Genomic DNA, 23,841 nt, shown 5'->3' on the forward strand with positions numbered 1-23,841 from the left:
GTTCGCCTCGCTATAAACTCCCTTCAACTCCATGCTCAATTTGTCCTACGTTGTAAACTACTTCAAGTAGAGCGGACTATCTTCTAGGAAAATGTCTCCCTCCACTATGAAACAATGGGTCGTTGAAGATAAGGAGCACGGCTTCGACGGTCTTGTTTACAAGGACGCTGCGGTTCCGAAAGTAGGCGAGAACGAAGTCTTGGTGAAGCTCCACGCTGCGTCGCTGAACTATCGCGACCTAATTATTCCAAAGGTATGGCTCTGCGAGAGAAATCTGATACTTCCAACCGTAATTGAACTTTCTGCACAAGACTATTACTGTGCCATAACCAACCTCTGACCTCTTTCCAATAGGGCCAATACCCATTTGCTCTCAGGTTCCCCGTAGTTCCAGGCTCTGACGGTGCTGGTGAAGTCATCGAAGTGGGATCCAAGGTCGCTGAGCTCAAGAAGGGCGATCAAGTCGCGACTCTCTTCAATCAGGGCCACCAGTACGGCGATATCGACTCGTACGCAGCGGGCACTGGCCTAGGTGGTGTGATCGATGGTACCCTGCGCGAATATGGCGTATTCAACGAACAGGGTCTTGTCAAGGCGCCAAGGAACCTCGACGCCCGCGAGGCTAGCACCCTGTCCTGCGCAGCGCTCACCAGCTGGAATGCACTATATGGCCTGAAGCCTCTGAAGCCAGGCCAGGTCGTTCTCGTGCAAGGAACTGGTGGTGTCAGTATGTTTGGCTTGCAGGTTAGTGCTGAACTTATATACACTGGGTCAGAATGGATCCGGCTAACACAGGGTGTTGTATAGTTCGCCAAAGCCGCTGGTGCGACAGTTATCGCGACCACGTCTTCCACCTTGAAGGCCGAGAAGCTCAAGGAGCTCGGTGCTGATCATGTCATCAATTATAAGACCGAGCCCAACTGGGGCGATGCTGCTCGCAAGCTCACTCCTGACGGAGCTGGTGTCGACCACATTATCGAAGTGGGTGGTAGCGGAACGCTCCAGCAGAGCTTCAAGTGCGTGAAGTTGGAGGGTATCATCAGCGTTATTGGGTTCCTTGGTGGCGTGGACCCGAAGACACAGCCGACCGTTCTCGAGGCATTGACTCACGTCTGCACTGTGCGTGGTGTATATGTTGGTAGCAAGGCTCTGATGAAGGATATGGTTCGGGCCATCGAGGCCAATGATATCCACCCTGTGGTGGATGAGAAGGTGTTCAGTCTTGACCAGACACGGGAAGCCTATGAATACATGGTAAGTATTTTGTTTCATGAGTAAGAAGGGGTCGTATGCTAACAGATTGGAATTCAGTTGGCCCAGAAACACTTTGGAAAGTTGGCTATCAATATCAACTAAGTGGGACAGAGCAGGCTAGGAAGCAGCATTGATGTATCAAAAGTCTTGTTGGTATATCTGTGATAACCTCAGGAAAGTGCGGGATAAAAGGAAGACAAAGCTAAGTACTAGGGACCCAGCACCAGGTGGCCTAGTGGTAACATGCTTTGCCATGTGTACTACGAGGGAAGTGCCTAGGATCTTCCACTATCTGGACTGTTCCGTTTGACTCCGGTCGTTCTCGCCTTTGTCTTTTTTCCCCCCTTCATGCTGTTTCTTTAAAATCTCTCGAATAAACAATGATTTAAGGTTTCATAGTGGGGACCCGCAATTCTTAAACTGTCCCACTGCCTCTATTATGGATTTTTCTGAAGTGTCTTCGCAGTTTTTAAAGTACGTACATATGTAGTGGAATATGAGCTGCTATCAAAATATGTTGATGTTGGGGAGTTTCATTCTGGTTGGTAGACAAAGGCAACTGCCCATATGCAGGCAGGTGATAGCTTCCCCGCCACTTCCCCGGAGTTAAACCCAACCACCTGCAAGCCTCTCCCTCTGTTACACTCAAGCATTCACATTTCCTATAGTCTCTTGGGATACTGCAAAAATCCACCTTTTTCTTTTTTCTTTTTGTTCCCTATTTTCCACTACTGCGCCAGACACATGATCCAACATCATACCTTTCTTCAATGAATGTCAACAATAGAGATACCTCAACCCTCCCAATCCAGGGTCCCAGCCAAACTGCACGACATCCACAGACACCGTTTGTTAGCCCAGCTCAAATGGCCATGTTTGCACGGGTAACATCTTATCCCCCATTGGGACAAATCACTTGTCTCCAAACGGCGCAAACCGCATTGCGGACTAAACAAGATACGGTGAGTCTTCCAAACATGATCATATCTGATCTCGCCAACAAGTCTTTCTGCACTTATTCGGGCTACGACGCGAAGACATGCTGACAATGTGAACAGCTATGTTTCACGGTTACCATCGAGTCCAGCAGCTCATTCCCCGCACAGTCATGGGAAGCGCAGATCTGGCATAACATCACTGCCCCCGAATGGGGATCTCTGCCATTGCAGAGATGTAGCTCGGATCATGCTGCCCTTCTGAGAGGAGAGGAGAGCAAGTACCACTACCATCGTTACATATTCTCAGAAGATATATCCCTGCCAGCCGCAGGAGGCCATGCACAGTTCACTGTCCGATTCCGAACTGGCCCAGACGCGGAATGGCAGTGGGCTAGTCAGATGCACCCCGTGAGCGACGGCGAAATTGTATATAGCGCACGCCACTCCGATCTAGATAAAGCTATGTCCACGGATGTCGCTGTGCAAGTCCCTAGAGAACACCTGGAGAACTACATCGAGAATCTTCATGGTGACTTACAGGTTGAGTCACGGCTTAGTGAAGCTCCTGGATCGGTCCTGTGGGCTCTTTCTGGTGATATCGATGGCGTTCAGAATGGATCTTCAACCATCAAACAACTTGCACTTGGTACCCCTTCATCAGTGATGAGGTATTTCGCACTAGTGCGTGTCTCGAGCCCATGGCTGGGTCCTAGGCATGGCAAAAACAACTTCCGGCTTACTGAAGATGCAATCTTTTGCTCTTTCCTGCGCGAAGATGGTGTGAATCTGGTTCTGTTGGCTGTTTCGGGTGTCAACGATGTTTTGACTGTGTTGCAGTCAGGTGAGACTGGTGAAGTTGTGATCTCCTCAAAGAGCGACGATTCAGAAGCATCGAAGTTCCATGTGCTTGTCAGCGCCGCGGAGAACATTGAAGTTGCCATGTCTGCAGTAGTGTATGAGGCACGGAAAGTGGTCAGGCCATTTGCTGATGCGAGTCATTTGGATTTGGAAGATTCAGTCCCATTGTCTCCCCCTGGTGATGATATGGTCCTTGTCGAAAAAGACCCAAGTGTACAGTGGCTTTCCGAGTGGGTTGACGGTCTCACATATTGTACTTGGAATGGACTGGGACAGGACCTTACCGAAGAGAAGATCTTGCGTGCCTTGGACTCATTGAAGGCCAATGGAATCAACATCGTCAATCTTATTATCGATGATGGCTGGCAGACAAATGACAATGAAGGGGAGTCCCAGTTCAAGCAAGGCTGGAAGCAGTTCGAGGCACATGCGAAAGGATTTCCGAAAGGGTTAAACCATACTGTGGGAGCTATTCATCGGGCACATCCCAATATTGAACATGTTGCAGTCTGGCATGCCTTGTTGGGTTACTGGGGAGGTATCTCACCAAAAGGGGACCTGGCTCAAAGATTCAAAACAAAGCAAGTGAAGATAAAAGATCCCACCGCCAACGGGCTCATCGCGGAGAGCCTTCCAGACGGAACAATCGTTGTAGTTGCTCCTGACGATGTTAAACGATTCTATGATGAGTTCTATAGCTACCTTCGGTCTGTTGGTATAGACTCGGTCAAGACAGATGCACAATTTTTCCTTGATCTCCTTGAGGACCCAGAGGACCGCCGGACATTCATGACTTCTTATCAAGATGCATGGTCTATCGCATCACTCAGGCACTTCAGTACTCGGTCAATCTCATGCGGGTCGATGACCCCTCAAATAATCTTCCATTCACAAATTCCCACCAACAAACCGGCAATTCCATTGCGAAACTCCGACGACTTCTTTCCGGATGTTGTTGCCTCACATCCGTGGCATGTATTTTGCAATGCTCATAATGCGTTGCTCACCCGCTATTTGAACGTATTGCCAGACTGGGATATGTTCCAGACAAGTCACCCATACGCGTCATTCCACGCTGCAGCACGATGTGTATCCGGTGGACCAATCTATATTACCGATGAGCCGGGCAAACATGACCTGGCTCTTCTCGATCAGATGACAGCAACTACCGTTAAAGATATCACGGTGATCTTGCGTCCTAGTGTCATCGGACGCACGATAGACGTTTACCACGACTACAACGAAGGACATGTTCTGCGCGTTGGAAGTTACACGGGCTGGGCTAAGACCGGAAGTGGCATCTTAGGCCTTTTCAATATTCAACCCGCGGACGCCTCGATCATAGTCTCGTTGATGGATTTCCCAGGAATACACGAGGACTCCGAAGGCCAGTATATCGTGCGTTCACACAGCAGCGGTAAAATCTCGCCTCGCATGCGGCCGTCGACCAAGGACTCCTTGATATCAGTTGTTCTAGAGCCAAAGGGCTGGGAGATCCTCACTGCGTACCCGACTCGGCCGTTCACGCTGACGGGAAGCCATGGCGGCAACTCTTCTGGCCATGGTCTGACACATGTGGCTGTGCTGGGCCTTTTAGGGAAGATGACTGGTGCAGCGGCTGTAGTGACTTCAGATATATCTGTGGTTGAGAACGGCCGTTTACGACTCGACATCAGCTTAAAGGCGCTGGGCACTCTGGGAATTTATTTCTCGGATCTTCAGAACAAGAGCATTGCACGGAATTTCATGGTCATGATTCTGGGACAGGCGATTCCAGAGAATACGGTGTGGAAGCAGGGTGGAGAGAATGCTAATGTGCTGGCAATTGATGTATTGGCGGCATGGAAATCCATGAAGTTGGACAGTGGATGGAGTAACGAGGCCTTTGTGCAGGTTTTTATGGGTTAACGTAACACCTCAGAGCCAATCACTTTTGGACCTCACCGTCATGTTTTCTTGATACACATATTCTTTTAGCAGCATCTTTACTTCAGTCAATATATACTTCTCAGGCCCTAAGCCCTTAATAAAATCCCAACTTGGAAATGGATCAAGATGTCAGAGATAAGGGCCGCATCATTAATGTTCCGGACTTATCGAAAGAATCTCCGACATCTGGTTATTGGATATTGATCGTGTCCAGACTTGAGTCCATTGCGAGCCGTTTCATTAATATTTGCATTTTTAAACCGGTCCAATGCGGCCACAGTTGGCATCGCTCGGCCAAGCGCCACACCGCAGCCTTCTCACCCCTCATCAGATCCCATGCGGAGCGCGCAGTCTTGCCGCAACAACCGCTATTCCGCTGCGCGGTGACAGCAATCGGCCAGTATTATCTGCTTCGCAGTTAGGCACGTGCTTCCAACAGCAGAGATGGATTACACAAAAATATATTCAGCGTATGAGAGACGGGGAGAAGGAGTGGGCTGGGTTCGCGAAAGAGATCAAGGCCGGGAACAGGAAGAACTTCGCGCAGCACCTGGAGGAGCGAGGCTTGATTCATGATGTTGTCGGGTATGTTACACCGGGATGCGATGATGTCGATGGCATTTCCAGCGGGAAAACGCTTGAATATCTCGCTAATTATTTCCTTTGGATTGCAGCGAACGGGACTTGTTGCATAAGGTGTTCACGGAAAAGCGGGCTGGAATATATGTTGGAATCGACCCAACTGCTCCCTCAATGCACGTTGGACACATGCTTCCTTTTATGGTTTTGGCCTGGGCATACGTCTGGGGTTTACCTGTGACATTCCTAGTAAGTTGCCTGCCACTTCACGCTCAGTGGAATGCGCCAACTAACACGCTATAGCTCGGCGGTGCTACTTCTAGAGTCGGCGACCCCACTGGGCGTCTCAAGGGCCGAGACGCTGTCCATTCCTCCATCCGAAAAGCGAATATGGCTAGCATGCATATGCAGTTGAAGAAGTTGGGCTCGAGCATTGAGCAGTACGGCAGAAGACACGGGCATGAGAGGAATCCGATGTGGAAGCGGGCGTTGACGAACAACAACACCTGGTGGAACTCGACGCCTTTCCTTGAGGTGTTGCGAGACCTTGGTGCTTTCATGCGACTGGGACCCATGCTCGGCAGAGATACGTGAGTTTTCCCTGGTCTGACGGCGCTGTTGTCGTAGGTTTACTGACATTTTCGACCAGTGTCAAGACGCGATTGAGCCAAGGTGATGGCATGTCATTTGCTGAATTTTCCTACCCTATTCTTCAGGCCTGGGATTGGTGGACACTGTTCCAAAAGGGCACTCAAATCCAAGTTGGAGGTGCCGACCAATATGGAAACATTCTATTTGGTATGGAGGCTGTTAAGTCTATCAGCCGAAACACTGCCGACGAACAAGTCCGCAACCCATTAGAATCGGAACTAGATCGGCCGATCGGTTTCACTACGCCACTACTGACAACCCCGTCCGGCGAGAAGCTTGGCAAGTCTGCTGGAAATGCCGTTTGGCTCGATAAGGACCTCACTTCTACATTCGAACTTTACCAATACTTTGTGCGGACGCCTGACGATGTTGTTGAGCGTTACCTCAAGCTCTTCACTTTCGTTCCCTTGCCTGAAATCGCCACCATCATGGAGGAGCAGAACAAGGATCCATCTAAGCGCGTTGCGCAGCACAAGCTCGCCGTTGAGTTTGTCGAGCTTATCCATGGCAAGGCCGAAGCTGATGCCGTGGCTCTCCAACACCGCCAGCTTTTCCGTCCCCGATCCTCAACTGCAGAGCCCACTCCTCTTCTTAAGCCATCCGCTCCTTCCGCTGGCCACCCGCAATCTCCCACCGCTGGCTTCGAGACTCCCCAATCTGGAAACCCATATGCTGCCCAAACAAACTGGGCCAACATGGGCGATATCAAGGTCACCCTTCCCGAATCCCTGGTTTTCAACCAGCCGTTCAACAAAATTCTGTGGTCAGCCGGCCTTGTCTCATCCAAGAGCGAGGGTCACCGAGTCATCGTCAACAACGGTGCCAAAGTCGGAAGCCGACCTGGTGACAGTGGTCCCATGTCGGATCAATTGTCTTTCACACCTATCCGCCCGTGGGACGCAGAGAAAACAAAGGAGTTTGTCTTGAATGGCAACCTCCTGATGCTCAAGTTGGGCAAGTGGAAGCTCAAGGCCGTTCACATTGTGCCGGATGAGGAATATCGCGCGCAAGGGCTAACAGCTCCTGGATGGGAGACCGAGGCGACCGAGGCGACTGAGCCGACCAAGTCGGACTGATGTCAATTTCTACTAGATCTGTAATTCTACAATATCCAATCTGTACAATAGTATAAATATTATAACATCATTTTCACCTCTCAAGATAAATAAGACCCAACTGCTCTGTAGTAATAGTAAGGAAAGATAATGTCTCGGGTGTCGATCAATGGACAGGTCGAGTCTCGGAGAAAGTGCTTTACGCGTCGACGCGATCCGCGCCTTACCTCCTCCCCGTCCCCATCCCTCACCACTCCCCTAATTACCATGTTGAGTTGAGAGTATATTGCCATTTAATCTCAATTCTTTTGTTCTATAAAATATGGCCAAGCCATCGGCCTCATCTCCGTCCGCTGCATCGCCGTCCCCAGCGCTCAAGCGCACAACTCCTAGCACCCAGAATATGCGAAGCCAGAAGTCAATTCTTGGTTTCTTTCAAAAGTCCTCACCCGCGACTCCCTCGAACAATCGGACGCGAGAACCGGCGTCGTCGCCCGCACAGAGAGCCTCCGAGAAGCGTAGTGAGAGCGCTGTCAAGGCCACACCGAAGAACCAAAAGCGAAGCTTCTCGAGCTTTGCGCAGGATCTAAGCCCTGTCCCTAGCAGCGACCTTCCAGTTCCGGAAGACGAACAAGAAAATGGTAGTGATTTGAAGGTATGTTGATATGGAGTTTGGTGTTTGTTTGCTCCTTCACTCTGACTGAACTCTTCTCTCCTCAGACCACCAAAGAGGCACAACAGGACTCCACCATGTCCCCTTCGCGTCGGGTACGTGTACCACCTGCCTGCTCAATTGATATGCCCTGCTCACTTATTTCATTAGGGAAAAAAGCAGATCAGCTATAAGGAGTCTGACTCCGAGGGCGAGGACGACGACGAGGTCATCTTCCGTCCTAACCGCAAGGACCGTGTCTCCGGCCGTGCAGCGAAGAGAAGACGAACTGAACCGGAGAGCGAAGATGAGTTCAATGACGCAGGAGACGGAGGATACTCGGACGATGGTATGGTGCTTTGTTATTGGTTGGGATTGCTGGTACACAACTAACCCGGATACAGAAATGGACGATTTCGTCGTTGCAGATGACTCCGATGAAGAGATAGTCAAATCATCCAACAAGCGCAAGCGACCATCGGCACAATCGGCACGCAAGCCTACCTCCAAATCATCCTCCGTCCCTGCTCCTTCCCCGCCCGCCGATGACATCGATCTTGATCTCCCAGAGGGAGAAGGTTCAGCTGGAACCGCGAAGAAATGGGCGTTTGATCCGGAAAACACAGAACCTCGGAAGGAAAGAGCTGCTGTGGCGTCAACCAGGACAACAGCATCCAGCGCGAAGAAAGAAAAGGCCCACATCAAGGAGCCTGAGCAGCGCTATTCATGGCTTGCTAATCTCAAGGACATCGACGGCAACCCTCAGGGCCACCCTGACTATGATCCCCGAACTATCTACATCCCTCCCCTCGCGTGGTCCAGATTCTCGCCCTTTGAGAAACAGTACTGGGAGATCAAGCAGAAATTCTGGGATACTGTCGTCTTCTTCAAGAAGGGCAAGTTCTACGAGCTCTACGAGAACGATGCCACCATTGGTCACCAACTTTTCGATCTCAAGCTCACGGACAGAGTAAACATGCGCATGGTCGGTGTTCCCGAGATGAGTTTAGATCACTGGGCGAACCAATTCGTGGCCAAGGGCTTCAAGATTGCACGTGTGGACCAATCTGAATCCGCGCTCGGTAAAGAAATGCGTGAGCGAGAGGGCAAGAAGCCCACTAAAGACGACAAGATCATCAAGCGAGAGCTCGCATGTGTCCTTACTGCTGGTACACTGGTCGAGGGTTCCATGCTTCAAGATGATATGTCCACATACTGTGTTGCGATCAAGGAAGCGATTGTGGACGAGCGCCCCGCGTTCGGTATTGCGTTTGTCGATACTGCTACGGGTCAATTTTTCATGTCGGAGTTTGTGGACGATGTTGACATGACCAAGTTCGAGACTTTCGTCGCACAGACCCGTCCTCGGGAGTTGCTACTGGAGAAATCTTGCGTTTCGCAGAAAGCCATGCGCATTCTAAAGAATAATACTGATCCCACCACTATCTGGAATTTCATGAAACCTGGTAGGGAGTTCTGGGAATCTGACATCACAATTCGGGAACTTGAGGCAAGTGAGTATTTCGTCTCCGTGGACGATGATAATCTCACAGCCTGGCCCGAAACCCTGCGTCAAGCCCGCGAGAAGGAGTTGCTGATGTCTGCATTCGGTGCCCTGGTTCAATATCTGCGAATGCTGAAAATTGAGCGAGACTTGATCACCATTGGCAACTTCACGTGGTACGATCCCATCAAGAAGGCTACGAGTCTTGTTCTAGATGGACAGACCCTGATCAACATGGAGATCTTCGCCAATTCCTTCGATGGTGGGTCTGAGGGCACTCTCTTCCAGTTGCTCAACCGATGCATCACGCCCTTCGGCAAGCGTATGTTCAAACAGTGGGTATGCCACCCGTTAGTTGATTCAAAGAAAATCAATGCAAGACTGGATGCAGTTGATTCACTCAACGCCGATCCCAGTACACGGGACCAATTCTCCTCCCAGTTGACTAAGATGCCGGATCTCGAACGACTGATCTCTCGTATCCACGCTGGCAACTGCAAAGCTCAAGACTTTGTACGTGTGTTGGAAGGATTCGAGCAGATCGATTATACCATGGGTCTGCTCAAGGAAAGTGACACTGGCTCAGGCGAGAGCATTATCGGTCAATTGACAACCGCAATGCCCGATCTTGCCTCTTTGCTGGGATACTGGAAGACCGCATTCGATCGTCCGAAGGCAAAGGAGAATGGGATTCTTGTTCCGGAATCCGGTGTCGAAGAAGACTTCGATAACTCCCAGGAGAACATCGAGCAACTCCACCGGGACCTCGACACCTTGCTGAAAAAGGCTCGCCGGGACTTGGGGTCGTCTGCCATCTGCTACCGGGATAATGGCAAGGAAATCTACCAGCTCGAAGTTCCAATCAAGGTGAAGAACATTCCTAAGGATTGGAACCAGATGTCTGCGACCAAACAGGTCAAACGGTACTACTTCCCCGAGCTCCGAAGCCTCATTCGTAAGTTGCAAGAGGCCCAAGAAACCCACAGTCAAATCGTCAAGGAAGTTGCTGGACGGTTCCATGCCCGGTTCGATGAGCATTACAGCACATGGCTGGCTGCCGTTAGAATTGTATCGCAGCTGGACTGCCTTATCAGTTTGGCCAAGGCTTCTGCGGCCATCGGCCATCCTAGTTGCCGACCAGTGTTTGTGGACGACGAACGAAGTGTCCTCGAGTTTGAAGAACTCCGTCACCCTTGTCTTCTTTCCTCTGTTGAGGACTTTATTCCCAACGATATCCAGCTCGGTGGCAAGCATGCTAGCATTGATTTGCTGACTGGTGCTAACGCTGCCGGAAAGTCTACTGTTCTCCGAATGGTGTGTAACCCCGCCCTCCCTCTGTTTTAATGATGTTGCTAACAAGTATAGACGTGTGTTGCTGTCATCATGGCCCAAATCGGTTGCTACCTTCCCTGCCAGTCAGCGCGACTGACGCCGGTCGATCGGATCATGTCTCGACTCGGTGCGAACGACAACATCTTCGCTGCCCAGTCAACATTCTTTGTCGAGCTGTCCGAAACAAAGAAGATCCTTTCTGAAGCTACCCCACGCTCACTTGTCATCCTTGACGAACTTGGTCGCGGAACTAGCTCTTATGACGGTGTCGCCGTGGCGCAGGCCGTACTGCACCACATTGCTACCCATATTGGAGCCCTGGGCTTCTTTGCCACCCATTACCATTCGCTTGCCGCCGAATTCGAAAATCATCCCGAGATTGCACCCAAGCGCATGGCCATCCATGTGGACGATGTCGAGCGCCGTGTGGCATTCCTGTACAAGCTTGAGAATGGTGTTGCAGAAGGCAGTTTCGGTATGCACTGTGCATCCATGTGCGGGATTCCAAGCAAGGTTATTGAATGCGCGGAAAATGCCGCCCAACAATGGGAGCACACAAGTCGGCTCAAGGAGAGCCTTGAGCGCCGTAAGGGCGGTGGCTTTGTTGGTCTGGGCTGGTGGAGTGATGTGGCCTGGGCCCTGCGTGAGTCTGTTACAAAGGAAGACTCGAATACAGGCGATGTCTCTGATCGCGGCTTGGATGTCTTGATGAAGGCAATTGAGGCGCTTTAGTGATGGAGATACTTGTCCGGTGCTGCTTGTCTTCATAATGTGGGTTTATGATATTTGTGTCTATCTTTCACTTCAACTGGCCGTTCGTGTCAGATTCCATTCTGTTTTCTTTATATGTCGTCGGTTCAAGGGCGTCTCTGGATCTGTTCGGTAATCTCGTCAGGCTTCGCGGATCTAGTGTCCTATTTCTACATACGTATGAATATGCATGTCCATAGCGAAGCAAGTTTTTCAATTCAATTCAGCCTTATTTCCACCATTCACCAAATCTGTCAAAGTAGGTCACCAATGTCATAGTTGCCCCCAAAAAAAAGATCGCCACAAATACGCCGTCAGACAATTCACAGTTTGATCACAGTCCATACATGTAGATGTCCACTTCCACTTCTAGCAAGCATGATAGCACCAACGAATCAACGTCAGGCATGGTGCGAATGAGCCTCCTTAGGCTCCTCGGGTTCCCAATTCTCCTCATACACAGAGTGACCCCTTCCATCATGTTTTGTAGCCTTCGCAGCGCGACCAGCTGTCTTCAGTGCATCCCCTTCCAAAGTAAGGCCATCCATAGCTCCGCCAACGAGATCTTTATCCGTCGACTCAGCAAGTTCATTTGTCTTGTCAATTTTCTTGGGATTCCCATTCTGGGCTCTGGTCTTGGCAGGAGTGGTTATGGCATATGTTCGCGCAGATCGACGTCCTATTTCTTCCTCCATGTCACTATCGTTGTCAGAAGTATCAGCCAGTCCCCTAGGTTTTCCGAGTCGCTTGCGTTTGGATCTGCCATGGCATGCACGGGAAGAAGAGCCGTCCATCTCTGCACTGGATGACTCGACCGTACTTTCTTCCGTCAAACCAGGCTCATAGTCGTGAAGGTTCCTGCCACGCTTCAGACCTCGCTTGTGCAGGATGTTCTGGCGGCTTGCGCGGGAGGATGAAGACTTGGTGCTTGTGTGGAAAGGACTGTCTCTTCCTTTCCTCGCTCCATAGCTTGTAGAGTGCTTGGTGTGTCCTTTGTGCTTTGTAGTCTTTTGCTTTGTGGTCTTGCGTTGGGTCTTGCTTGGGAGTTTGAAGTTGGCCACAGAAGACTCGTCGTCTTCGACCTCGCTGCGCTCGTCCTCGCTTTCGCTATCCAGAGGCATCTTCTTTCCCTTTCCCTTGTGATTAGCATAACATTTGTGCTTAGGGTTCTGGCGATGGCCCTTTGATCGAAAGTCGTTGGTCTCCGATTCAGAAGACTCTGCGGTGATTCCTTCATCAGACTCATCTGGCAAAAGTTTTGACTTTTTGTGCTTTGAGCGCTGTTGTGTCTGGACATCGGATGTTTCTTCTGTAACATTGGGTTCTGACAGAATTGACATAAAATGCGGATCAAGAGCGCATAACGTGCGGACATGTCTCTTGGCAGTCGCAACTGCCGTTGCAGCATACCAGGGGCTTGTTCCAGTAAGACGCCCCAGCTTTTCCTTGTCAAGTTGCTAGAGGCTCTTTAGCAGGTGCAGGCTATCATTCAGGGTATGTAGGTGACAACCAGTGGGGCAGAGCAAAAGTGCGCAAGGATCAGGTACTTTATATCAACACCCGCCAAACCATTCCATGGAGGGCCTTTCCCATTAACGTGGAAAGCCATGATGGTCCGGGACGTAGCTAGCCTTAGATCTTGTTGAACGGACTAGAATCAAAGACAGAAGCGTAGGACAAGGGAGTGCGTTGAAGGAATATGAAGGACAAAGGGGAAGAAGGGGCATTTTATAATATAAGGTCTACGCACATTTACTGGTGATCATATCATGTTATTGTGTGGGTTTCATTGGGCAAACATATGCTGCAGCCATTCTCATACGAGAAGGTCAACTAGATACACATGAGACACACCTGTTCTGTTATGCCTCTTCTGTTATGTACTTCCGGTCAAATCAACTTATCAGATGTCCCGGATCCCCTGGGAAGCCCTTCAAGATGTTCCCAGTCAAGACAAGTGGGAAAGGCTGCATCGAATACAGATGGTACATTCCATCACTTAGTCGGTAGGTTCAAGCTTGATCTTGAAGGAAGTATCGACACTCTTCGCAGAGTCAGAGTCCGACTCCACCTTGACGGGACTGTCGATACTCTGTCCAGACTCGGCCTTGACCTTCGAGGTGCTGTCGGTGCTGGTGCTCTCCCCCAATTTAGGCTCAACCTTAATATCAACTTCGGGCTTGTGCTGTTCTTCAACGACTTTCTCACGGCGTTTCTTTGCACGGCTGTTGGCTGGAGACTTTTCCTTGGCGTTGGGGTCATTCTGGTCGTCTAGGGTGTCCAGCTCTTCCTCAAACATCTTTTCGAGCTTGCGTTTGATTGAGGGGAAACGACTAGCTGCGGACTTTCTCTTGTTGCCGGTCAGTTTTCCCAGCTTGTCAGTGTCAAGCTAAACAATAGGAAAGATCAGTTCAAGTCATGGCTCAAATGTTAGTGCAGAGAGCATGCATACCCTTCCGGCAATGCACAGGACGCTGGCCATAATCATTTTCATTTCACCGGCAGTGAAATCACCCAACTCGGGCTTTTTCTTTGGGGATGGGGTGGTTGACGTTGCTTCGGTGGGCAACATTCTCACAGGTGTTACTGTCAATGGATGGTTGGGATGGGTGGGATGGGGGTGTTGATAAAGGGAGGCTGGTTGTGCTCCTTAGAGAAAGAGCAGATGGTAAGAGGTTGATGAACAGAATAGGATATGTGTGAAGAGGAAGCGATGTTACTTGTACGTTACTTGGACTTTATTTGCGAGAGAAGACTGTGATGTTAGACTCGAACACCACAGCTTCTACCATACCTCTTGAGCTAGTCTATAATAGAGCTTCTGTGACTATTTCATTATAGATCTTCGAATACTGTATGATTCATCCTGAATGATGTTTTATTGACCTTGAAAAAGACATAAACGCTCCCTAGAGCCTCGAGCCTAGGTGATTGTCGCGTAATTTGACCAGTGTCTTTAGTCTAACCATTGCTAGATCTCGTTTCATCCTAATTTTGACCATTGTCGGCAAGTGCAGTCTCCGTAGCCGCATCCTGCTCAGCTTCATCGGCTTCATCAGATCCCTTATAAGCCGTCCCAGCGGTCCTGTTCTCCTCCCATTTCTCGAGCCTGCGTCGGGCCTTGGTGAAGACAGTTGTAGCGGAGGAAGGCGTAAAACTGCTAAGCTCCGCGAGCTTCTTCCAGTCGACCTGCCGAGAAGATTCATCTTAGACACGGATAGTTTGAGATTCTATCATACGTACCCTCACTTACCTCGGGCTTTCGCATGCACAAGTATCCCAGCAGGAGGTGCTCTGCTTGGCTTGGGGTGAGCCCTAAGGCCTTCACCGGGTTAGCGGTCTTCTCTTGCTTGTGGGTAGAAGACATGGTTGCTGTGTATGATATTGGACAGCAGTAGAAGATAAAGAGGATATGAGAAGTTATCGTTGAGAAAGGGAAGATCTCAAGGAGGATGACCTAAGAAGTCAGGGTATAAATAAGGATGGGAGATTCGGAGATATCCCACTATGGAAGGGACCCGCACGAGTAATTTTCGCGTTCTGAACTCGGATGGCTTGATGCACCCTAGTGATAATTGAGATGGTTTTGAGGAGAAAATTTCTTAGACCTTTTATCTAAATTGATACCTAGTTGCTAAGACTAGTAGAGATGAGACTTTAAAGGACCACCAGCTACACTGACCGTACAAGATCCCGGCCCCTATTAACCTCCAGGTCTTGTTTCTGGGCTGTTTATAGGTACCCGATACCTGCTTCTTAAAATATGCAGTCTAGCAGCACCGCAAATCAATACATCTCTTGTACCTACATGTAGGGTTTTGGGTGCTGTGCGTATTCCTACGCAACATATAAGGCATTATATCACGTCAACCACCTCTAAATTACCTCAAAGCCTCAGTAATAGGTATACTTCCACCTTCGTAGCACTTGTTGTCTTTGGCGGAATAGGGGTTTAATTCAATTCACCTATAGATTGGGTTGAGGACTGTGATCAGGTAGCTTAGGTATGTAGAACCGAATTCTGATATCATGTATAAAGTCGACACCCCAGTCGTGGTCGTGTTTTATAGCATTAAAGGCACATAGTCCTATCATGTATACATCCATGAATCTATGGACTGCCCAGGTGTCTAACTAAACTCTCAGTAACCTTGGAACGTCAACTGACGTTTAACTCAGATAATATTTCCAAGTAACGCCCAAACGAGTACACAGTCACATACCTAGATACCGAACTAAGATACACATTTTAAGCCAACCCAGGTGGCAGTACACGATAACCACTATCCTTTAATCACACGAGACAAAGGCTACAACGTGGTTAAACTCTATGCATGTTATAACCCTTATTAACGTCTTGACTCGCCTAATATTCTAATGTGCAAACGGCCAACGTCAAAGTAACGTCTAATTTCATGTCCAAACGTCCAAGTAACGGAAAGGTGACACCCGAAGGCTGACTGCAGGTGCATGTCCCGGTTGCTAACACGTATGGATATATGTATGTTGTACATGGTTGGAGCAGCGACTGCAATATCCACTGTTTTTCATTTGAGGTCGGTATCACTGGTCTGAGAAACACCCAGTACATACACATTTTTTTGGGTTTTCCCTTTTTTTTCCTTTTCTTCCCTTAAGAGCATTCCCGATTCCCCTTGGAAGCCTCCTCATTATCCTCCTAACTGCATCGTAGCCATTTGCTCAAAACCAGTGCTTCTCGGCTTCTCAGTTTGTTCATATCGTGCTTTGGCGGTTTCTGAACCTGGAATTAATCCTCGCTTTGGTCGTCCTCTTGCACTTCCTCCTCGTAGGCGCCATCCTCTTCATCGGGCAAAGGAGACTCAGGGAGGTGCTGGTTCACGGCCAGATCAAGAGTAGCTTCAGCTTCGTTGTTCTCATCAGCCTTGCCATTTCCCTCTTCTTTCGCATTGTGGGGCTTTGTTGCTTCAGTGGTGGCAGCAGGCTTGGCAGCAGGCTTGATGACAGGCTCAGCGGTAGGTGCAGCGACAGATCCAGTAGCAGTTCCAGCAGGCTCGGTGACAGCGGTCGCGCGACCACCATCTTTGGTAATCTTGGAGGCGGACTTAGTGGTAGGACTGTAGTCAGGGTCGACGGCGGCCTTGCTACCCTTGGGAGTCTTGGGGGTCTTAGGAGCCTTGGGAGTCTTCGGGACCTTTGGAGACTTGGGGGTCTTTGGGGTGCGAGGTGCCTGAGGTGCCTTGGTGCTGGACTTTCCTCGCTTGGAGGGAGTCTCCTCGGGCGAAATGTCGGCCTGGGGACCGTTGCCACCAGCGTCGACATTGCCATCGGCGTACAGCTTGTCTAGCTTTCGCTTGGCGTTTCGGAAGAGCGTCTGAGCAGAAGACGCCTTGATGCCAGCGCTCGAAGCAAGCTTGTCGTAGTCGATCTTTGTTGTCCATTATGTTAGCAGACACATCAAGATGAGGGAACTTAGGACCAAATGACATACCTTATCATTCTTGAGGCAGACATTGGCCAGGACCAGGAGCTTGGTCTCAGTGGCAGAAATGCCGGGGAAGATCTTGTCCTTCGGAGCAGCAGGAGAAGACATCTTGGATTAGCTAGTTTGGTTTTCGAGGTCGAGTGTCAAGGTGGATTTGCGCTTGAAGTGACGGATGTACGATGGAAGAAGAAAGTTGTACGGCGGGTGGAGGTAGGAGAGAAAAAAGTAAACCGCGTTGATTTGAAAAGGGACAACAATGTTTGATGGATGTGAAGTGATCTCGTAAAACGTTTTGAGAGTAAACTGATGGCTCAGAACGCAAGACTGTCAACGATACTATCAAAGTGAGGAGATATGAAGAAGAGAAGTTCAGCCGAGTTACAAATGGGCTATTTAACGTTCGGCCGTTCAGTCGTTCGCAAGAAATTGTATGGAACAGTCGGTTTCCCTAGAGGGTCTTGGGTCCAGAGTTGCCTAAGATGAGAGCTAGGTGAGAGTTTGGGCAAATTGAGACCATATAACAGCCTTGTTTTCCCCCCAACTGACGGGCAAGTGACTTGCTAGCAAATGACTTCGTGTTGAACACTGAATACAAGTTAATTATGGCACTTTCTATAGTTACAATATGCCAGCCAAGACCCTAGGGTAAATGGATGTCGTCCAATACTCCAGGCCTGGCGTGACCAATTGACCAATTATCAATTGGTAGCTAAGCTACTCAAATTTTCGATTGTCGCGTCATTGACAGCTATAACCAGTTCCGCGCTGACAGGGGTGATGTTCTCCGTCCGGTTTGAAGTGACTGGGGCTAGGCTCTGCCTAACAACCAACTGAGACAACGGGCGTCATAACGTCATTCCATCAACGTAACCAGTCATCAAGTCGCGCATATACATTCGATCAACGAGGTTGCGACTTGCCTTTTTGGATCTGCTGGTAGATTACATTCCACAATTCTGGAAAGAAAGCCGATGTTTGTCTGCCGGGTTTGCTGTGGGTTCCAGTATAGAATTTGGTTGGAGCTCTGCCCTGCCACCATCGTTGCGGCGATGGATTCAAATTCTGGAATGTGACGGGCCGCAAGGCGTCTTTGATCGGAATGAGATCTCCTAGACGAACAGCCGTTTGCCGAGGAATAGTGTTGAATCGCATGCTGGTGAGATACAGCACGGCTGTCGGAGGCAGGTCTTTTGCATACTGGACGGCAGCTTCACGGGACTTTCTCGCAAAGGCGGGTAGCGCCAGATGGATAAAGTTCACGTACGGCGCAGCAGTATAGGATACAAATAGCATCGGGAGGGCGCCAGCGGCAATCACTATAATAATATCAGCATAGACGCTCAGGCGGTGTGATGTCCAAGTTAGCTTACCCGCAGGTGTGCTGTACCAGGGGTAATCATCAGCCACGGAGCACGCCGGTGCAACAATTAGACATGCTGCACCAAATAAAAGCACTGTGGTAATTCGCAGCGTCCCCAGAAAGATAGCTCTGCCCGTCCCTCCATAATAGACCAAGATTCGTTCAGGTGGACCTGCGACTCTCAGCTCAGCACACGCGTTTGATCGCTGGCAAGGAAAGTTCACAATACCTGTCCTGGTGGTTGTCTTTGGGGGTGTGAGAGTTCTTGCGACTGGAGGACGCGTAGGTGGGAGGGTTTCCTTCGATTTGGGTAATGGTGAAAGATGCTTCTGCGATGGCCGAGGGATCTGCGACTTGAACCGGACCCAGATATCCCTCCGAAGACTGCGCTGGGCACATTCTGGCAGAGTTGTACGTAATTGAGGGTGAAGAAGAATCTGTAGTCGCATTGTGCCTGTGTAATGCAGTTGGCTTGGGATTTGGACGTTGATCGATTCCCCAATAAACCGCCGATCGCCCGGCAAAAAGGTGACCGCCTTAGCTTCCGCTCTATTTGGGTTGCTGGATGAGTCGACCCCTGCTAGTTTTTGACACGTTTTCCTTCGATCTCATACCCTATATTACCGTTGATTGCCTGGCTGGACTAGGCTTGAACTCTATCCGCTCGTTGCTTTGATGCAGGTCATGAGCTGCTAGCGCGAGCTTTCCTTCAACGCCATGTCTCCGGCTTATCGCATCCCACCTGGCAATGTGTCACTTTGGCTAGGCCTCCTTGTAATGCTTCTAGCATGTGTAGAAGCATACGAGAAAATATCAGATAAGACGCTGACCGAACTTTTGCGGCCCAATAACGACTTCGATATTCACAATGGCGCTCTGTTGTCACCTATACTAAGGACCCGCGTCCCTGGCACCCCCGGCTCCACCGCAGTGCTCAATCACTTCGCCGACTTTTTCCGAACCACATTGCCCAAATGGTCTATTGAGGTTCATAACTCTACAGCCACAACACCACTATCAAAGGGGAAGGAGGTACCTTTCCGAAACTTCATCGCTACTCGCGATCCTCCTTGGGCCTCGGTTGGTGACGTTGGCCGGCTCACTTTAGTCGCGCATTATGATAGCAAGATAGAACCGGAAGGCTTCATTGGGGGCATCGACAGTGCTGCACCATGTGCAATTATTATGCATGCTATGCGCAGCATCGATGCTGCGCTCGAGAAGAAATGGTCCGCGTTGAAGGAGCAGGGATTATATGACTACCTCGACGAGGAGCGGGGTCTCCAGGTTATATTCTTGGATGGCGAAGAAGCCTTCAAAGACTGGACTGCCACCGATTCGCTCTACGGAGCTCGTGCCCTGGCTACACATTGGGATGACCAAGTCTATCCCGCGATGTCGGAATTCAAGGGCCCCTTGTCATCGATATCTCTTTTTGTCCTTTTGGATCTGCTGGGCTCGAAGTCCCCGACAATTCAGTCTTGGTATGAGACCACTCACTGGGCTTACCAAAGCTTGGGCGAACTTGAAAAGCGGTTCAAGACATTGAAGCAGTTCAAATCTTCCTCGGCTAATCCGTGGTTCGTCGATACCGAGAAGGATGGACACAAGCTGTCGCCTATGGGTGGTATCCAGGATGATCACCTTCCTTTCCTCGCAAAAGGGGTCGAGATCCTCCATCTCATTGACTTTGCCTCGTTCAAGGGATTCCCTCCTGTTTGGCATACAATCGATGATGACGGTGAGCATTTAGACTTGGATACCGTGGAGGACTGGAGCATGCTAGTTACCGCCTTTGCTGCTGAGTGGATGGAGTTGGAAGGATACTTTGATCATCCATCTGCCCCTAGTCCACGCAGTGACGACGAGTCTGCTGGGTTGGAAGCGCTCCGTATGGACAGGAAGACTGAGTTGTAAGCTATTCTTCTATTTACTCACCTCTCTGCTTTCGGTCCCCTGCCTAGCCTTTTCCCCTCTGTTATATACCCAATGCATTTATTCACGGACCAATGGCATATATTCTCAGTTGAACCGACTATGTACATATTCTATTGTATTATTTCCTTTGCTAATCAAACCGCGGACGCAGCTCTTGAGATATGGACTTCTATCTTTCCTTTCCTCGCATCGTGCACCGATTTTGGCTCTGTCTCCGAGGCGACGGCAAAGTTCGACAAAGCTAATGAAGAATTAAATGCTTATAATTTCTACTTCCCATTCCCCTTAAATGAGGTTGCCCAGCATGTATCCACCCATCGTGATCAGTCCCCAAGTTGGTTGTAGGACTGTTCGCAATATTGCAGGGCCTGGGCAAACCCCTTTCAGTCCCCAGGCTAGTCCGAACGTCGCAGCACCTGCAACAAACCGCCAATCTATTTCACTAACCGTGGCCGTTGGGAGTCGCCATTTCTCAGCAAGGGTAGGCCTTGCAGCAGGCTTTCCCTTTTCAACCACTTGACCTGGTTTCTCAGCCAGGAAAGTGAACAGGGATGGTCCAATCCCAAACAGAATAATCAGCGCCAGCGACGGATCAAACCGGGATGGGTTAGTCAAGAAGGCAAAGAACCTCAGCACCTTAGCTGGATCCGCCATTCCAGATATCAAAAGACCCAGACCAAACTGCAACCCTGCCACATAGGAATAGACGACCCTAGATTGTTCCGACCGACGGACCTTGCGCGGGACAACGACGAAGTTCGTGATGGCTGCCAGCAGCGCAGCACCAGCCATGAAGCCTAACTCCGGTCCAGATGGATACACGGCTGTATAGCACGGGGTCGTGCCACAAGACGGGATGTTGGATCCGCCCTCGACAAAGTTCGCCGTGAACAATGCAGTTGTGAAGAAGACGGCGGTTGCAATCAATGAACGGGGCGAGAGACGTGAAAGACCACACAACATGTGTCCGGAGGTACAGCCTCGACCGTTCTGCATTCACTTAGTCAACATGTTCTTCGTTCTTCAATCATGTCTGATATTTCTCACCTTTGTCCCCCATCCTACTAGGAAGCCTACTCCCAATGTTGCTGCAGCAGAAGCCCAGGAATGTGGCGGCGCGGGATAGTTCGGGATCAAGGATGGTGCGAGCAAGTACACCGGTACAATGCTCGACACCAAACCCGCGATGATGGGCACATTGTCACGACTCGGGTTGAAGACGCAGCCGGATAGGAGAGAGGATATGCCGAAGATGGCGCCGTTGTGAATGAGCAAGCCGGATGAGCCGTGGAATAGTAACAGCGCGCCCAGTGTGGTATGGACTGGGGTGAACATGATGTTGATGCTCTGTTGAGTCGTCTTTGTATTAAAGTTTTCTTCCTGATGTCATCGCGGGAAGTGTAGTCTGGGGAGGTGTTTATGATAGCTTCAGCATAGGACACCCGAGAAATGTAGGAAGAAAAATCTATAACCGGGGATTTTCTCGAATTCGATGTTTAAACCGAAAAAGCAAAGAAACGAAGGAGTTGAGGTAGGGTTTCCATATTCTTGTACGTCAAAGGGATTTCCGGATTGGGGACCACTCACGTCGCCGTTATAGCTATAGTGGTCCCCGAGCATTTTCCTTTCGGCATCTCTCGGTATTCACGTAGGCCATTGTGAGTTTCATTCGCCGGCTAGCGTATTCGATTATTTACTCTCGATTTCATCATTTCAACCCCTTTCATGTACTAATTCGCCGTGTTACACCAGTCCCTGCATGCAGTAGCATGAGAGAACAACTTGAGTAACTATGTTTAGACGAAGATCAAGAAACAGAAGACCCCCCTAAGTATCAGGAACGAATGTGACAATCGTGACATATGTAACAACTGTGACACCGAGAAAATGAGACATCGGAGGGAGCAGAAGACCTGGCCAAGGCTCTCCATCTCTAAAGCAGTCGCAATCCAGCCCCTTCTATATGTTCCACCGGCTATTAAGCATCTCGTATATGGGTTTGCATGAGTTTTCAGCTACAATATCCTTGACCGGTTTGGGAGTAATCCTCGATTTTCATTCTCATCCAAAATGGGGAACACATCTAGCGTCGCCGGCCGTGAGTGCTTCATGGCCGCCGTGGGAGGAAACCCTAATATGGCTATCTTTCGGGGAGATCTGTTATATCAATTCCGAGCCCTGCCATCCTATAACCAGGCCATTCCTGTCCATCCTGAAGTGATCACCTATCCGAACAATACGACCCAGGTTGCTGAAATTGTGCGTTGTGCCGTTGAGGCAGACTACCGGGTGCAAGCTTATAGTGGAGGTCACAGCTATGGCAACTATGGTATGAACGCTTCCTGGTCTAAATCCTACCCTTGCTGAGCCGACTGTACTACGGTAGGTCTGGGAGGAGCCGATGGTCATGTCGTCGTCGACCTAAAAAACTTCCAGCAATTCTCCATGGATCCGGACACCTATATTGCCACAATTGGGGCCGGTACAAACTTGGGTGATCTCCAAGACCGTCTTCTGCACGCAGGCGGTAGAGCAATGTCACACGGATCTTGTCCGCAAGTCGGTGTCGGTGGTCATTTCACTATTGGCGGTCTTGGTCTCATGTCACGACAATGGGGAACTGCACTAGATCATGTGCTGGAGGCTGAGGTAGTCCTGGCCGATTCCAGCATTGTGACAGCATCAGACACACAGAATCAGGACGTTTTCTGGGCTATCAAGGGTGCGGCCGCCAGCTTTGGTATCGTCACTCAGTTCAAGGTTCGCACTCAGGAAATTCCCAAGGGCGCCGTGCAATACACGTATACATTCAGTCAGGGAGATGTATTTGACAAAGTCAAACTCTTCAAAGCCTGGCAGTCTATCGTGGCGAAGCCTAATATTACGCGGAATTATTCCACCGAGCTCACGATCTTCCAGGACGGTATTGTCATCACGGGCAGCTTCTTCGGAACTAGAGAGGAGTTCCATGAGTTTGAGCAGGAAAATAACCTTCCCATTCGAAACCAGGGCAATATCGCATACATCACGAACTGGCTAGCCTTGGTAGCCCATGCGGCTGAGAATTATCTGATCTCGATCGGTGGTGCCTTACTCACTTCGTTCTACTCCAAGTCAGTATCATTCACAGTCAACGAGCTGTTCACCGAGCACGCTCTAGTCGCCTTGTTCACGTATCTCAATTCTGCACCGAAGGGTTCTCAAAACTGGTGGGTTATTTTTGACCTGGAAGGGGGCGCAACCAATGATGTTCCTATGAACGCTACGGCCTATGCTCACCGCGACGCTGTTATGTGGATGCAATCCTATGCTGTTGTCGGCTTCGAGCCTTCCACATTCGTTGCCAGAAGGTTTCTCGATAGCTTGCATCAAGTTGTGATGGAAAATCGACCACACGGCCCTCTGCGTTCCTATCCAGGATACGTCGATCCTTACCTCGAGAATGGTCAGATGGCTTACTGGGGATCCAATCTTGAACGGCTACAAAGCATCAAGACTCTCATTGATCCGAAGGATGTCTTCCACAACCCGCAAAGTGTGGCTGTTAATCCCATTGTCAATTCTCATAATTAGGGTT

General features: G+C 49.9%; 12 protein-coding genes across 12 annotated transcripts; 6 read left to right on the top strand and 6 right to left on the bottom strand.

Moving 5' to 3' along the window:
* Window positions 1-91: 91 nt before the first annotated feature.
* On the top strand, window positions 92-1,356 carry N7519_011001 (zinc-dependent alcohol dehydrogenase family protein; the record flags this gene model as incomplete). Its single annotated transcript, XM_057297774.1, has 4 exons — window positions 92-253; window positions 355-744; window positions 808-1,254; window positions 1,312-1,356. 4 exons carry the CDS (start codon window positions 92-94, stop codon window positions 1,354-1,356), a joined length of 1,044 nt encoding a protein of 347 aa, XP_057145656.1.
* Window positions 1,357-2,024: 668 nt separating this feature from the next.
* N7519_011002 (putative raffinose synthase protein Sip1) lies at window positions 2,025-4,958 on the top strand (the record flags this gene model as incomplete). Its single annotated transcript, XM_057297775.1, has 2 exons — window positions 2,025-2,216; window positions 2,313-4,958. The coding sequence occupies 2 exons, from the start codon at window positions 2,025-2,027 to the stop codon at window positions 4,956-4,958; spliced, it is 2,838 nt and encodes a 945-aa protein (XP_057145657.1).
* A 289-nt stretch (window positions 4,959-5,247) lies between these two features.
* Window positions 5,248-7,285, top strand: N7519_011003 (tyrosine--tRNA ligase MSY1; the record flags this gene model as incomplete). The annotated part of the gene is made up of 4 exons (XM_057297776.1): window positions 5,248-5,564; window positions 5,654-5,807; window positions 5,862-6,148; window positions 6,208-7,285. The coding sequence occupies 4 exons, from the start codon at window positions 5,248-5,250 to the stop codon at window positions 7,283-7,285; spliced, it is 1,836 nt and encodes a 611-aa protein (XP_057145658.1).
* Window positions 7,286-7,586: 301 nt separating this feature from the next.
* N7519_011004 (mismatch repair ATPase MSH6) lies at window positions 7,587-11,484 on the top strand (the record flags this gene model as incomplete). The annotated part of the gene is made up of 5 exons (XM_057297777.1): window positions 7,587-7,919; window positions 7,985-8,032; window positions 8,088-8,265; window positions 8,321-10,734; window positions 10,786-11,484. 5 exons carry the CDS (start codon window positions 7,587-7,589, stop codon window positions 11,482-11,484), a joined length of 3,672 nt encoding a protein of 1,223 aa, XP_057145659.1.
* A 419-nt stretch (window positions 11,485-11,903) lies between these two features.
* Window positions 11,904-12,842, bottom strand: N7519_011005 (uncharacterized protein; the record flags this gene model as incomplete). Its single annotated transcript, XM_057297778.1, has 1 exon — window positions 11,904-12,842. The coding sequence occupies one exon, from the start codon at window positions 12,840-12,842 to the stop codon at window positions 11,904-11,906; it is 939 nt and encodes a 312-aa protein (XP_057145660.1).
* A 659-nt stretch (window positions 12,843-13,501) lies between these two features.
* Window positions 13,502-14,074, bottom strand: N7519_011006 (uncharacterized protein; the record flags this gene model as incomplete). The annotated part of the gene is made up of 2 exons (XM_057297779.1): window positions 13,502-13,891; window positions 13,955-14,074. 2 exons carry the CDS (start codon window positions 14,072-14,074, stop codon window positions 13,502-13,504), a joined length of 510 nt encoding a protein of 169 aa, XP_057145661.1.
* Window positions 14,075-14,490: 416 nt separating this feature from the next.
* On the bottom strand, window positions 14,491-14,869 carry N7519_011007 (uncharacterized protein; the record flags this gene model as incomplete). The annotated part of the gene is made up of 2 exons (XM_057297780.1): window positions 14,491-14,691; window positions 14,756-14,869. The coding sequence occupies 2 exons, from the start codon at window positions 14,867-14,869 to the stop codon at window positions 14,491-14,493; spliced, it is 315 nt and encodes a 104-aa protein (XP_057145662.1).
* A 1,401-nt stretch (window positions 14,870-16,270) lies between these two features.
* On the bottom strand, window positions 16,271-17,074 carry N7519_011008 (uncharacterized protein; the record flags this gene model as incomplete). Its single annotated transcript, XM_057297781.1, has 2 exons — window positions 16,271-16,909; window positions 16,973-17,074. 2 exons carry the CDS (start codon window positions 17,072-17,074, stop codon window positions 16,271-16,273), a joined length of 741 nt encoding a protein of 246 aa, XP_057145663.1.
* Window positions 17,075-17,866: 792 nt separating this feature from the next.
* Window positions 17,867-18,775, bottom strand: N7519_011009 (uncharacterized protein; the record flags this gene model as incomplete). Its single annotated transcript, XM_057297782.1, has 2 exons — window positions 17,867-18,282; window positions 18,337-18,775. The coding sequence occupies 2 exons, from the start codon at window positions 18,773-18,775 to the stop codon at window positions 17,867-17,869; spliced, it is 855 nt and encodes a 284-aa protein (XP_057145664.1).
* Window positions 18,776-19,043: 268 nt separating this feature from the next.
* N7519_011010 (glutaminyl-peptide cyclotransferase family protein) lies at window positions 19,044-20,243 on the top strand (the record flags this gene model as incomplete). Its single annotated transcript, XM_057297783.1, has 1 exon — window positions 19,044-20,243. One exon carries the CDS (start codon window positions 19,044-19,046, stop codon window positions 20,241-20,243), a length of 1,200 nt encoding a protein of 399 aa, XP_057145665.1.
* Window positions 20,244-20,549: 306 nt separating this feature from the next.
* Window positions 20,550-21,599, bottom strand: N7519_011011 (YeeE/YedE family protein; the record flags this gene model as incomplete). Its single annotated transcript, XM_057297784.1, has 2 exons — window positions 20,550-21,254; window positions 21,312-21,599. The coding sequence occupies 2 exons, from the start codon at window positions 21,597-21,599 to the stop codon at window positions 20,550-20,552; spliced, it is 993 nt and encodes a 330-aa protein (XP_057145666.1).
* A 735-nt stretch (window positions 21,600-22,334) lies between these two features.
* Window positions 22,335-23,837, top strand: N7519_011012 (FAD-binding oxidoreductase; the record flags this gene model as incomplete). The annotated part of the gene is made up of 2 exons (XM_057297785.1): window positions 22,335-22,593; window positions 22,651-23,837. 2 exons carry the CDS (start codon window positions 22,335-22,337, stop codon window positions 23,835-23,837), a joined length of 1,446 nt encoding a protein of 481 aa, XP_057145667.1.
* Between the last annotated feature and the right edge of the window lie 4 nt (window positions 23,838-23,841).

The sequence above is a fragment of the Penicillium mononematosum genome (assembly GCF_028829835.1).
Source record: "Penicillium mononematosum strain IBT 11891 chromosome Unknown utg000005l:1.0-9366267.0:1.0-9372171.0, whole genome shotgun sequence".
NCBI lineage: Eukaryota > Fungi > Ascomycota > Eurotiomycetes > Eurotiales > Aspergillaceae > Penicillium > Penicillium mononematosum.